This window comes from Hyaloscypha bicolor (assembly GCF_002865645.1).
Source record: "Hyaloscypha bicolor E unplaced genomic scaffold K444scaffold_182, whole genome shotgun sequence".
Taxonomy (NCBI): Eukaryota; Fungi; Ascomycota; class Leotiomycetes; order Helotiales; family Hyaloscyphaceae; genus Hyaloscypha; species Hyaloscypha bicolor.
In genome coordinates, this window is record NW_020194684.1 from 426682 (window position 1) to 439116 (window position 12435).

Here is a 12435-nt window from a genome sequence, read left to right on the forward strand (position 1 = left end):
TGCTTTTTGTGAGAAGCCCTACTATTTGATAGGTGGTTGGCGATGGCGATTCTGGCAGACGGACACCTGCATGCAAGCGAAGTGGCGGAGCCGTGGCGAAGCCCTTGGCGATCTCACAGAGTCTTCAGATTATAGACTGCTGCTCGCAACATAAACTTGCGCCCCGTATTGCTGTCAACTTCAAAACTCCCCTCGTGGACTTAACCTCAACTTGTGTCGTCGTCTATAGCCCATTGACAATGTCCACGACAGAGCCTACTGCTGAAAAGTGAGTATTTCGCTCTCGATCCGTTTTATGCATCCTTGCTGAGAGGAAGAAAGGATCAGCGATATTGGCTCGACAGATTCTGTATTTTGGAAATCTTGCCGAAAATTTGAAGCTTCATTGGGCGATGGCGATAAAGCATTCTTCGAGAAATTTCAATCGCCGCGGGAAATGCTCAAGCAGATTAACCACGATGTATCCAATCACAAAATCCAGCGATCTGCTATATTGAAGTGTGCTCGGAGGATTGAAGTAGTCAGCACCAAGTTGAGCCCCTTCTTCGCGATTGTCGATATTTTTGTCCAAACGAATCCAGAATACGCCGGGATATTCTGGGGTGCCATCAGACTAGTTTTCCTATGGGGAAGTAACTTCACTTCATTTCTGGAGAAAACCTGCGAGATGTTCGAGTTCATGGTCCGCACTCTCCCCGCATACGAGGACATAGTGGCGGCTCAAACGAAGCTTCTCCAGAATAGGCTCAGCGATAGGATGCTAGACGCTCTATCTATGGTTTATTGTGATATTCTTGAGTTCTGTGCGCAAGTATGTCGAATCCTCTCACCCCACCGAACCTTTTCCAGAAAGGCCAAGATGATTTGGAAGTTGTCTTGGACCCCTTTTCACATTCAATTTGGCGGCCTGCTCGAGAATTTCAGGAAGCATGCACAGATCTTTGAGCTTGAGATGAAAAGCATTGATTATCGATTGCAGGTGGAAAACCATCAGAAGCTTGACCACTTGACGGCGGAAAGCAATAAAAAGCTTGATAAGTTAAAGGCAGAAGGTAAAAAGCTCGACCGGTTGACCCTGGAAAACAACAGAAAGCTTGATGGGCTTTATGAACAGCTGAAAAATATGAGGCTGTCATCTCAGCATGCTACGAATGATGAAGCAATTTGCCACGGGGGAAACCTTTCTGATGGTAAGTTTAGAGTTATAGCTTCGCGACTTCCTATCTCACCTTTGGAACAGACGAGAAAGCAGAGAAGATACAGCAGACAATCAATACCGTGAAGGCTTGGATTAAGCCCCCAGAATGACAAGACATATACGAATTAGCTTCAGCACGCCGACTCTCCGGCACGGGGGACTGGATTTCCCAAAATCGCTCTGTAAAATCTTGGCTCTCGAGATTGGAAAGTGCATGGTCAGAGGGAACTTCTACAGATCTGAACTTTCTATTGATCAAAGGTTCATTGACTCAGAGACTTTGACTTTGCAAAACTAATGCTGGGTAGGAAAGCCGGGATACGGGAAAACAATCTTAAGCGCCGCCCTCATCGACCAGCTCCAGATGCTGCCAGATCAGCCTTGTAAAACTTTTATTCATTTCCACTATTACGACACACTCAGAGCGTGGAGCGGAAATACTGAAGCTGCTGGGGCTCTTCGGGCCTGGCTCGTTCAATTCATCCACGCATATCAAGATAAGGTAGATGAAGAAGCACTTGGTGCAATGACAATGCTGATGAGGAAAGGAGGGAGCGGCCAGCAGCGTGCTAGTGGAGAAGAAGTAGTGGCACTGTTGAAATGGTTTCTCTGTCGCCATCCGAGGACGATTATGATCATAGACGGGGTTGAGGAGGCCGACAATCCCCACGAATTCTTTCGCCTTCTGAGCATTCTCATGTCTGACCCCATCATAGCCGCACCTTCAGACGCTATTGACAGAACGGACAATCCTGCAGTTCACGAATTGCACACAAAGAATAGTCCAGAGTTAAAGTGTGCTGCGGGAATCTTGGTCTTTGCCCGCCCCAGTGTCTCAGTTCCAGACCAAATGGCCTGCGATGAAGTCACATTTGATCGAACTCTCAATCAATATGATATCGAGTGGTACTTAGAGTCCAACTTGGACGACATAGTTGGGAGGGGCTACCTGGGAGAGATGACTCAGTCTGAAGTTGAAAAAACCAGTAAACTGATTGTCAATCGCGCCGACGGCATGTTTCTCTTTGCCAAGCTTCTAATTGAATACTTGAAGACTGAGGGGCTTTTTGTCACTCAGAGAAAGGAAGTCTTGAGAAAAGTGGTTCTTTTTGAGGGGCTTGAAGAGCTATATGGAGCAATATTGAGCACACTACAGCGGCTCCTTCCCCCAGAAGCCAGAGGGAACCTCCAAAACGCACTTGAGTGGACCGCTGAATCCTTGGTACCCCTGCATTTCGACCAACTGCAGAACGCCATAAGAGTTTCGCAGGGTTGTCCAATTTCGGTGGACGACATAATACCAAACTTCCAGAAACAACTCGGACGATTTTCTGGAGCTCTTTTAGAACCGACGGCTTCTGGAACGGTTACATTCATTCATAGTACTTTGGTTGACTACCTTTACGAAGATCGATCAAAACATCGGGATGGAAACAACCACAAACACGAATTCTATCTCAATCGACGTGAGACTCGAATGAGACTTGGACTTTCCTGCACTAGTTTCTTTTCTAGAATTGTTCCGCACGGCCCTCTGGCAAGCCAATCTGACATTACCCCTTCTTGTGAGCTCATAAAACGCCAGCTCCCAATACTCAGTTATATGGTGAAGTACTGGACAGCGCACATCGAGCAGTCTATCGCAACATTCATCGATCACGCCGACGAAAGATCTGAAAACCTATTAAACGATCTCATCACAGAACTTCACAGCTTTGTTCTTAAGAAAAGGGCGGTTATGACCCGGATTGAGGCCTGTTGGTTATTCCACACCGTCCCAAGTATGGACGCTATATTAGCTACTTTCCGTGAGGACCGCTTTCGAAAATCTTGGACCAAAGATCTTCAAAACTTGACCGTTGATCTCTCGGAGCTATCTAATGACGTGCAAAAGCTGAACCAGCAATGGGATCATGTGCTGTCTGCACAACCAAACGAAATCTGGGAGCCCAGTATACCTACCCTCTCAAAATCTCGATTTTGGCTTGAAACAGACAAGGCCAAAAGCCATCAGCTTGTTTCAGTCACAAATGACGAGCCAATTGTTATCTCTCTGAAGTCTGAAGTTTCCACAAATGGCCTCGAAGTCGGCCAAGTGAACCTCATTCCGCCACAGTAAGTATAGTATCCAGCTATTCTCAGCTCAGATAAGAGATATTGACGTACAAGTAGTGACTCAAGTGTCCGTCCAGACCAGTGCAAAAGTTGCAGTGGAGAAGGTCGTTCCTACGCAAACCAAACACCCCGTATCCATGGATGGAAAGCAAGTTTCGAGGTATGGTCACTCTCCACGAAGAGGGTATTATTTTCGGCACGTTTTGATTTGAACCAATATGACGTTAGCTCTGATATCCATATCTGTAAGAATGGGCACTATTCTCCCTGGACTGCCATCAATGTTCCTCTAGCCATAGCCGGGGACCTCCGAAGGGTCCAGATCTCTAACACTCTTCTCACGATCTTGGAGCTTGACGAATCCCTGGAATCAGAGAACGCACGCGGATGTTCTTTTATCATCGATTATATCGATCCTTGGCAGGACCTTCGTCGAGAGCTTTCAAGTAGAAATCCCATTTCATTCGTTCGCGGTACCATGTTTAGCCCCCAGAGCAACTTTTTGCTGCTTGTTGACGCACACCACGGGCTAGCTATTCTTAAATTTGATAAAGACCAATGCACCGTTCTGTCCCGCATAAAGGGTTTCGGCATCGAGGATAAGACTGGTTATGTGTTGGCGCGTTATGCTTGTTTCCATCCTTTCCTGCCTATCCTGGCGGTAGTCCGGTTCAGAGATGTGTCATTGTGGGACTTCTCACAATCTGGTTCGTAGCAGTCACAGCTCCATGATATTTTTGCTTTTGACATGATATCCAGATAATCCAATGGAGTCGGTATGCTCTCGCGAGCTCGAGGAACTTCAGTTCTCGACGTGTGGAAACTTCGTTTTCGGTTTCGATAACACTGAAGGAGGAGCTCGAAAACTCCTCTTCCTGGGCATTGCGGACAAAATCAGCCGACTTCGCCCACAAAACCTCATACAAGCACAAGCGAAAAAACTTTGAGCAGTCCATATCCAGCTTACTGAACGGCTCATCCTCTGAAGGTGCTGAGGATGCTACACCGAAAAGGTCGCAAAAGCCGAATGCCGTTGTCTTTGGCAAAGATTCCCAAGGAGTTGCTTCTGCATCCATGCTCCGAGAATTTCACGAAGAAGGGACCTTACTGCTTACCACTCTCCAGCAGGACGGAACAATCCGGACCGAAACCCTCTCTCGTTTGCCAAAAGACTTCAGGCTTACAGAAGCGGTTGTGGCCATGCCATCAGAGGGCGAGAGTCAGGATATGTTTCGTATCGTTATCAATGTGAAACCGAGGTTAAGGTACAGTATAGCGCCTGATGAGAAGAGATTGCCGGTTGTCATAGAACGCACGAGAAGTTCTGTGCCAACATTCGAAAGAAAGCTTAAAAGAAGACTCGGCGCGGATCCGAGTGAGGTTTTACATATTCTTGAAGATGGGCGAGTAAGAAGTGAGGATGAAGGCGATTAGGGTCGGATGGAGTTCCTTCCCTAAGAATCAGATATCGGGGAGTTAAGCGAGGGGGTCGGATTCATTTAGCCAGATCCATTGTTATAATAGAGAGCGGGGACCGGCACGCACAATACACGCCTTTTTCGCATTGCTGGGGTACCGCTCCAATCTGGACAACTACCAAGATTCGAAAACTTCTTCCCTACTCTCAACTACCTGGAAATTCCCAAGACGCAATAGCCGTCACACGTCTGCTTGGTCTGCAATATCTTTGGATCGACTCGTCGTGCGTTCTGCAAGACTCGCCAGAATACTAGGAAATCGAGCGTGCGAACATAGCAAGTAGTTATAAGAATGCCAAAGTCACTATTTCTATAAAAGACAACTCAAGCTCGAGTCCTAGCAAATTTCTTCAAAATCTTGCTTGTCAACCCTACAATTCTTGCGAGCTGAACGATGGTTTGACTATCTCTGACCAGCCCGTTGACCGGTCGAAATTGAGAGTCCCCGAGCCTCTTGGCGTTGTGAATGAAAGAAGCTGGATTCTTCGGGAAAAGCTCTTGTTTAGACGGCTCTTACTGTCTTACACTTCGGCAAGCAGAGGATGCATTGGCAGTGCTGCCGCCATATATGATTTGAAAGTATACACGGTCCGGTCGTAGCTCTTTCGGGTGATAAAATAACTATTTCGCAACGAAATTAGCACCGGAAGGGCTCAAACGATTTGCGACTAGGGACGTGTGCTCGTATGAAGAGTGCGGCGTGAAGTGACGGGAATAAAGGGCATTTACGCTTGCGTAGGGGTCTTAGCAGCCGCCAGGGTGTGACTTAGGGTACTGCGCCCGCTATGCCTTGTAACTCTAGGCCTGAACCCTTAAAACAAGGGCTGTGAGACATTCACAAGGTGGTGGAAGATCTTCAAGAGTTATGGTGCTGCTGGCGGATCAACGGTAGCGCTCGGATGCTATGAGAGAGCTATTATAGGGCCTTTTTGCGACTCTGCCCCTGTAAGTACAGGGTATATGCCTTCTAAAGGTGTGGTACCCCTTTATAGTTTACAGCGTGTTTACAGGAGAGTAGCCTGGAGATATAGGGGGATTTAGTGGGTGAGTGTGGTAAAAAGTGGCCTGGAAGTGGACTTGCGGTACAAATGCCTTGTAATCCCCGTCACTTTAAACCGCAATCTTCGTACTGGTACGAGGTTGTACTTGACTATTTTGAGAGACAGCTGACGAGACACATCGACAAGTTACTACCCATGGTTCGAATATATAATGGAACAAGAGTTTGTTATTGTCTGAAGTAGGAATTTACCCTACCTCCATACAAAGCAGAGCTGTCTTGAATTAAGTTAGTAAGCTCACAAAACGAGGTTCAGTCAACTTGGCGAATTATCCCTTGCTCCTTGTTCAAAGCCATTCTCCTGTAAGTTCGACCATACAATCTACCCTATTCCCTCAAATCCTCCCACCAACCCCCTTCTCTCATAAACCGGCAGCTCCTCCTTCCCCGCGCCTTCACTCCCCTCCTCCCCCTTCCCGTCCAACACCCCTCCCTTCCTCTCCAGCCTCGGAACCCAGCTAGGAACCTTCGGCTCGCAGATCTCAGACCCAAAATCATTCTTCTGCAAGTAAATTCTCCCAGTCACGTTCCGCTGATGCATCTACAGTAGCACGACTTTCCGGCACTGGGCTTCCCACTCATCGGCCGTGCCGCGGAAATCCATTTGGATGATGATGCAATCGGTGGTTTTGGGGATGCTGAAGAGGCCTTTGCCCACGGATGTATAGCCACAGTCGCCCTGTCTTGTTTAGTATGAGTGGGGTGGGAGGAGGGAAAGGGAAATTGGAAAGTGGAACTACAAACCGTTGTCCGCTGTTCTCTGCGGGTGTGGTGTGGCAATCCACGCGGATTGTATCGGGAATCGCGGTTAAGGGTCTTAGAGTGTATCTCTACGATTCGCTTATAGGAGTTGTGTTGGAGTGTGGTGGCCGTCGTATTGTGAAGGGAAGTAGATTTTCAGCTGTGTCCAATGGTCGGATGGTCCGATTCAGCAAGGCTGAATATTGGCAAACAATCTGCGCTTCCGATAGATGGGACGCGATTTGATTGATGTTGTTGGCCAGGGTATGAGGTTTTGTAGCTGGGCTTGGCCCAGAAGAGCAGGTGGAAAGAGTAGTGAAACATGTGAGGAGATAGAATATCACGTGACTAAGGAGCGAGAAAAGGGGGTTCGGCGATTTGCGAGAGCCTTGCTTAACATAGAAATAAGGGCATGCATAACCTATTATGGAAGCTTACAGGCTTGATGGGTGAAGCTTTCAATTCTAATTTCTTGCATTGAACCAATCTTATGTCGTTCACAGGTTGCAAGGCCGTGGCAAAGCTCGCGGTGAGTCCGGAGCGCTGTCACCGGATTGGCAAAAACCCCTTAGCCATGTTCCGCAGCAGCAATCTAATAGGTTGCCTGACACGACGCATTCCTATAATATACTTCTTACGTACTATGTATCCTTTCAACCATTCAAAGTCTCAAACTTTAGATTCGCATGAAGTGCAAAAATAGCAGGGCTCCGGTGCATTTCGACACCGACTGCAAGGTAGAAGTTGAGATAAGCTTTTGATGGTTTAGTTTTCCTTCTGCCCAGTGTCCATCGATCCAGATGGATCTCTTGGTGCAGTAGCCAAGTGCTCGGCGGGGGAGAGTCGGTGAAGCCGCCGCAGCTCAGCGGGGCGTAGCGGCGTCTTGGCCAGCGGTGTTTCTGCCACTAAAACTCCTCTTGGCTTAGTATTCCGAGCCGCTGTTTTGGCAAAGACGAGCGCTGAAAGGCTGTTTCAACGTCGTTCATACTTTGCGGTTCCATGTTCGAAGAATCTTTCTCGAAGCTCAGGTCCAGGCAGACAAGTGTGTTCTTCTGGTCTCTGAGTGGGTGTATTTGCACGAGCTGACCGAACCGTCGAGCCAGACTGGGGATTCTGACGTACAATTCGCTGACATCCCAAGCGAAGGGCCCCGAAAAGAGCGCATTCTTTGGGCCAGCCAGGCGCAGCTTCCCTTACGGATATGACCAACAGCAGGTACATCTTTCAGTGCAAGAACTGAACTGTGGCTGTGAAATGCAGCAGTTGGACGTCGATGTTTCAGTCCACAATGCACGTGTTGCGGGACAGTTCTCGGAGTTGGCGCCTTCTCGCCTTCCCGCAAACTTGGCCGAGTATCGGTACTGTACGCAGAAATGCCATCTGGGAAAGCCGTCCATGAATCTTGGGTTGGATATACAGAAATCAATGTTAAATTTACTTGAATTCTCCTCAAGAGTTGGATACGATACTTCTCGACCCGGCCTACGAGGCAGGGACAAGGGTGAGATTGCCATGTCGCGTCTCCCGGGAAACTCTTATCCATTGGTTACCGAGCCGTTGGACCTGGAATCAATCCATCTGCCCTCAAATTGCTTGCGGCCGCACACGTGCGAAAGCGGTCACAGCTGGTCATCGTCCCATGATTTGAATACAACAGGGCCATGAAAGATCTTTCTTCGATAGTGTTTGGTGGTGCATCTAGATATGATCTGTCAGGCTTACTGGCGGGGTTGATCTGTCGGCGGATGATGTTTGTAATTGGGATGGCACATCCGAGTACATCGCAAAGAGTGGCGTGGGCACCGGGCTGCAAAAGGCAGGCGCCCAAAGGAGGTTGTCCTCGGCACAGCCGTTGCTCCTCAAACCATCGACGGCCTGTCGTCAATCCCATGTGCTTGTTGGGAGTGCCGCATGTCGAAAGCTTGCTTGCAGCCTCACGGAGGGAGGGCCGTCACCCTGGGCGCAAATCGCGCCACAGAAACTCTTCCATCGCAAGTTGCGTAACGTGCGTGTCCGTGGGGGACCCCACGTGTTTCGTTAGTTGGATGGGAAGCGCTCCATTGCCGTGCGGGGGGGCAGCGCAGGGACGGCTGGGACCGGGCACCCATGCGAGTGCAAGAAGTGAATTTATCGTCCCATTCGCCCCCCCCCTGACAGCCAGCAGCGTGTCAAGCGAGCCTATCATGCGTCTTAGCTGTGGGTGCGCAATGCAGGAAGAATAACAGAAGAAGCTCAGCTCAGGAAGCATCCAAAGGATCCTGCATCGCACCGAATACTTAAAATCAGCGTACCGCCTCTGAGTTTCTCAAGAGGCTTCTGCTTGTTTTAGTCCAGGCATTCATTACACGACCCGGATCACCATCCTCACGCATCCACCTCCAAGAAGCCACGGAAACTCGCCTCCTCGAGCTTTCACAGTCATGGCAGCAGCTCCCGTTCTGGCGAAGACGGCCGGTGGAAACTCCGCCTTCCACAACTTCAACAATGATTTCGCTCACATTCGCGATCCCAATGAGCGCAGGCGCCTGGCTCTCGCGGAAATCGACAAGGCTCCGTTCGGGTGGTACCACATCCGGGCTTGCGTCGTCGCCGGTGTTGGATTCTTCACTGATTCCTACGACATCTTTGCCGTCTCTCTCTTGTCGACCATGGTTGGCATAGTTTATTTCAACAACAAGAAGGGTGTTACTCCTCCCAATTCCGACACTGCGATCAAGGTCTCAACTTCGGCGGGTACCGTTATTGGACAATTTGGGTTTGGGGCTTTGGCCGACGTCGTGGGCCGAAAGCGAATGTACGGACTCGAACTTATCGTTATCATCGTTGCAACCCTGGCTCAAGCGCTCGTTGGTGTCGGCCCTTCAACTGAAATTGTCGGTCTACTTATTTTCTGGCGTGTAATTATGGGTATTGGTAGGTGAACTTGGAACATATGTTCTGGGCACTCTAACGTGTGATAGGAATTGGTGGCGATTACCCCCTTTCTTCCATTATCACTTCTGAATTCGCTACCACGAAATGGAGAGGCGCCATGATGGGTGCAGTTTTTGCTATGCAGGGTTTCGGACAATTGACCGGTGCTTTGGTCGCGCTCGTTACCGTTGTTGGGTTCAAGGGTTCCCTCTCACAAGCCAAGACCATCGCAACCTGCACTGGAAGCTGCGCTCTCGCGGTTGACAAGTCGTGGCGTATTCTCATCGGTATGCAATCCACTGCTCTCCACACACTTTCCGCCTACTAACGCGACGGGAATAAGGTTTCGGTGCCGTGCCTGCATGTATTGCTCTTTACTACCGTCTCACCATCCCAGAGACGCCCAGATATACCTTCGATGTTGCCCGCGATGTTGAAAAGGCCCACGACGACGTTGAGGCTTACATGAAGGGCAAGAGCGAGGGCAACCCAGACGAAGTTGCTCGCGCTCAAGCCCTTCAGGAGGCCGATCAACTCACGGTCCCCAAGGCCAGTTTCAAGGATTTCATCCACCACTACGGTCAATGGAGAAACGGCAAGATTCTTCTCGGCACAGCTGGCTCATGGTTCTTGCTTGATGTCGCTTTCTACGGTCTCAATTTAAATACTACCACTGTGCTTGGCGCTATCGGATACGGTGGCGGCTCAAGCGTTTACCACATCCTTTATAACCTCGCTGCCGGTTCCTGTATCCTCGTCTGCGCTGGTGCTATCCCTGGATATTGGTGTTCAGTCGCGACTGTCGATACCATTGGCCGTAAACCAGTGCAAATGATGGGATTCATCGCTCTCACCATTCTTTTCATCGTCTGGGGTTTCGATTTCAATCACCTCAAGCCACACGGACATCTCGCTATCTACGTCTTGGTGCAGTTCTTCTTTAACTTCGGTGAGATGCTCTCCCCTTTCTCATACACAGATCTCGTTGACTAACGGATACAGGTCCCAACTCAACAACCTTCATCGTCCCCGGTGAATGCTTTCCTACCCGCTACCGCTCAACCTCTCACGGCTTCTCCGCCGGCATGGGCAAGATCGGCTCCATCATTGGACAAGCCGGTATCGCCAAGCTCCGCACCAAGGGCGCCACCTCCAAGACAAGTGCTAACCCATACCAAAACCACGTCATGCAAATCTACTCCCTCTTCATGTTCCTCGGTATCTTCACCACGCTGTGCATTCCCGAGACCAAGAGAAAGACCCTCGAAGAGCTGTCTGGCGATGAGCAGTATACCAGCTCCAATGAGCACATCGCCGAGGTTGCGGATAACAAGAGCGAGGAGGCACCTAAGGAGCGGGTTGTTCAGGAAAGTGCAGCAGTTTAGAGGATTGGTTACCTTGGAGATCATGTTCGAGACTCAGATGTTAGCTCTGACGAAATTGTAATTCCATATATTATACCTATCTAATTCTATCCAAATAAGTATTCTTGACGGCTGAACAGATATTCGACATTGAACCAGTGAACATGGCACAGTTTTTATTATATGGTCATTCCAATTCATCGGCGTCTTTCCGTTGCCGTCGTTCCTCTCTTTGGTTTTTCAGTCACCATTTTTGCGTACGTCACGTGCTTTTCAATGCGTTAGACTGATGACTTCTCAGCTTGAACCAGACAGCATGGCTTGCGGATATTGAGAGAATAGGCTAGTAGGGATGGTGATATGATCCTGCTTGGGAAGCCAGGGTATGCGTGAGACAACCCACTCTTATGCACAGGCAAGGAAATAGGGGCTCGCTAACAAGCGAGCGAGTCCTTAGTTTCTACAATCCATCCTGGACATGCACCTTAATCCAGAATCTTATTCGTTCTAGGCAATTACGCATGCTTGCTTCAACCGCAGCGTATACGTTTTGGACTGCTTTTTTCGCGGTATTTGATTTAGAGTGGATGTAGAATGGACGGTCCTAGCGGTCGAAAGTTTGCAGACCTTTGCAAATTCGACCATTTATTCTATCCCCCGTCACGAACCAATTAAGCAGCCCAAATCACAAGTAATAAACTACGGCAGCGCGGCACTGTATAGTATACTTTCTCTCTCTGGTTTTAAGTTCCTTCTTTCTTTTCTACAAGTTTCACACCTCTAGAAAGCTCTCCTGATGGAACATAACTGCTCTTCGACAATCCACTTCGATGCTCCTCCACAAACCTCGCGACAACCTTTTCCTGAAAAATGACCAGTACTGCGACCAAGATCTTCGATCCCAAACGTGTTTTTCTACTTCATTAAACAACAGATCGCTTAGCCTTTGCGTTTCGTGCGTTAATCAAGAAGCACTTCGAAATTGTCGTACATCAACAACCAACACAATGTCTTCACTTTCACCTAACATGGCCATAATTAGCCACCCACCCGCGATGAGCTCACCCCGAACAACGCTCCCCTACCCTTTCTCAAGCTCCCAACCGAACTCGGATTGAAGATCTGGACACGCTCTACCTGGTACGTATTCCAGACCAGATCGTTTCTTATTCACGACCGGCGCCTGACTATCTTTGCATACTATCTTCCAAGTCTCTCGAAACTATCTTTGTTAAGCAATTACTGCTCTTCCGTTGAACAAGACTCCGGATTGCCCGCCTCTGTTTTAAGGCCCGGCTAATGTTATGGTGCACCGTTGGCCATCCGACGTCGATGAATTCACCATCTACGCAGCCTCAACCTCACTCGCGTTGTTGTATGCAAATCGTGAGGCCAAGGAATTCCCATTGAAAGTCTACGAGAAAGCATTTGCCACGAGCCTGCGCAAACCTGTCTACTCTTTTTCGAGCGAGACACGATGTACGGGGATTTAAACACAATTTACCATTTCCCCCCAGAATTGCAGCATACATTCGCTAATGCCATGCTATAACGATTGTAGAGAAT

General features: G+C 48.9%; 3 protein-coding genes across 3 annotated transcripts; all 3 read left to right on the plus strand.

Annotated features, from left to right (window-relative positions):
• Positions 1 to 235: 235 nt before the first annotated feature.
• On the plus strand, positions 236 to 4747 carry K444DRAFT_668971 (uncharacterized protein; the record flags this gene model as incomplete). Its single annotated transcript, XM_024887476.1, has 6 exons — positions 236 to 268; positions 322 to 1190; positions 1507 to 3313; positions 3371 to 4020; positions 4073 to 4089; positions 4265 to 4747. The coding sequence occupies exons 1-6, from the start codon at positions 240 to 242 to the stop codon at positions 4745 to 4747; spliced, it is 3855 nt and encodes a 1284-aa protein (XP_024727906.1). The 5' UTR covers positions 236 to 239.
• Positions 4748 to 4833: 86 nt separating this feature from the next.
• K444DRAFT_543998 (uncharacterized protein) lies at positions 4834 to 5046 on the plus strand (the record flags this gene model as incomplete). The annotated part of the gene is made up of 1 exon (XM_024876015.1): positions 4834 to 5046. A coding segment is annotated over one exon (213 nt), but the record flags the coding sequence as incomplete, so codon positions are not given.
• A 3808-nt stretch (positions 5047 to 8854) lies between these two features.
• On the plus strand, positions 8855 to 11004 carry K444DRAFT_601197 (phosphate permease). The gene is made up of 4 exons (XM_024878661.1): positions 8855 to 9505; positions 9553 to 9792; positions 9849 to 10454; positions 10508 to 11004. The coding sequence occupies exons 1-4, from the start codon at positions 9013 to 9015 to the stop codon at positions 10888 to 10890; spliced, it is 1722 nt and encodes a 573-aa protein (XP_024727908.1). The 5' UTR covers positions 8855 to 9012; the 3' UTR covers positions 10891 to 11004.
• Positions 11005 to 12435: the final 1431 nt, after the last annotated feature.

Bases quoted from the DNA above. Each gene is read 5' to 3' on its own strand.
- K444DRAFT_601197 (XM_024878661.1), top strand. From the start codon at position 9,013: ATGGCAGCAGCTCCCGTTCTGGCGAAGACGGCCGGTGGAAACTCCGCC. The intron at 9,793-9,848 runs GTATGCAATCCA...GACGGGAATAAG, and splicing joins GTCGTGGCGTATTCTCATCG to GTTTCGGTGCCGTGCCTGCA. The intron at 10,455-10,507 runs GTGAGATGCTCT...TAACGGATACAG, and splicing joins GCAGTTCTTCTTTAACTTCG to GTCCCAACTCAACAACCTTC.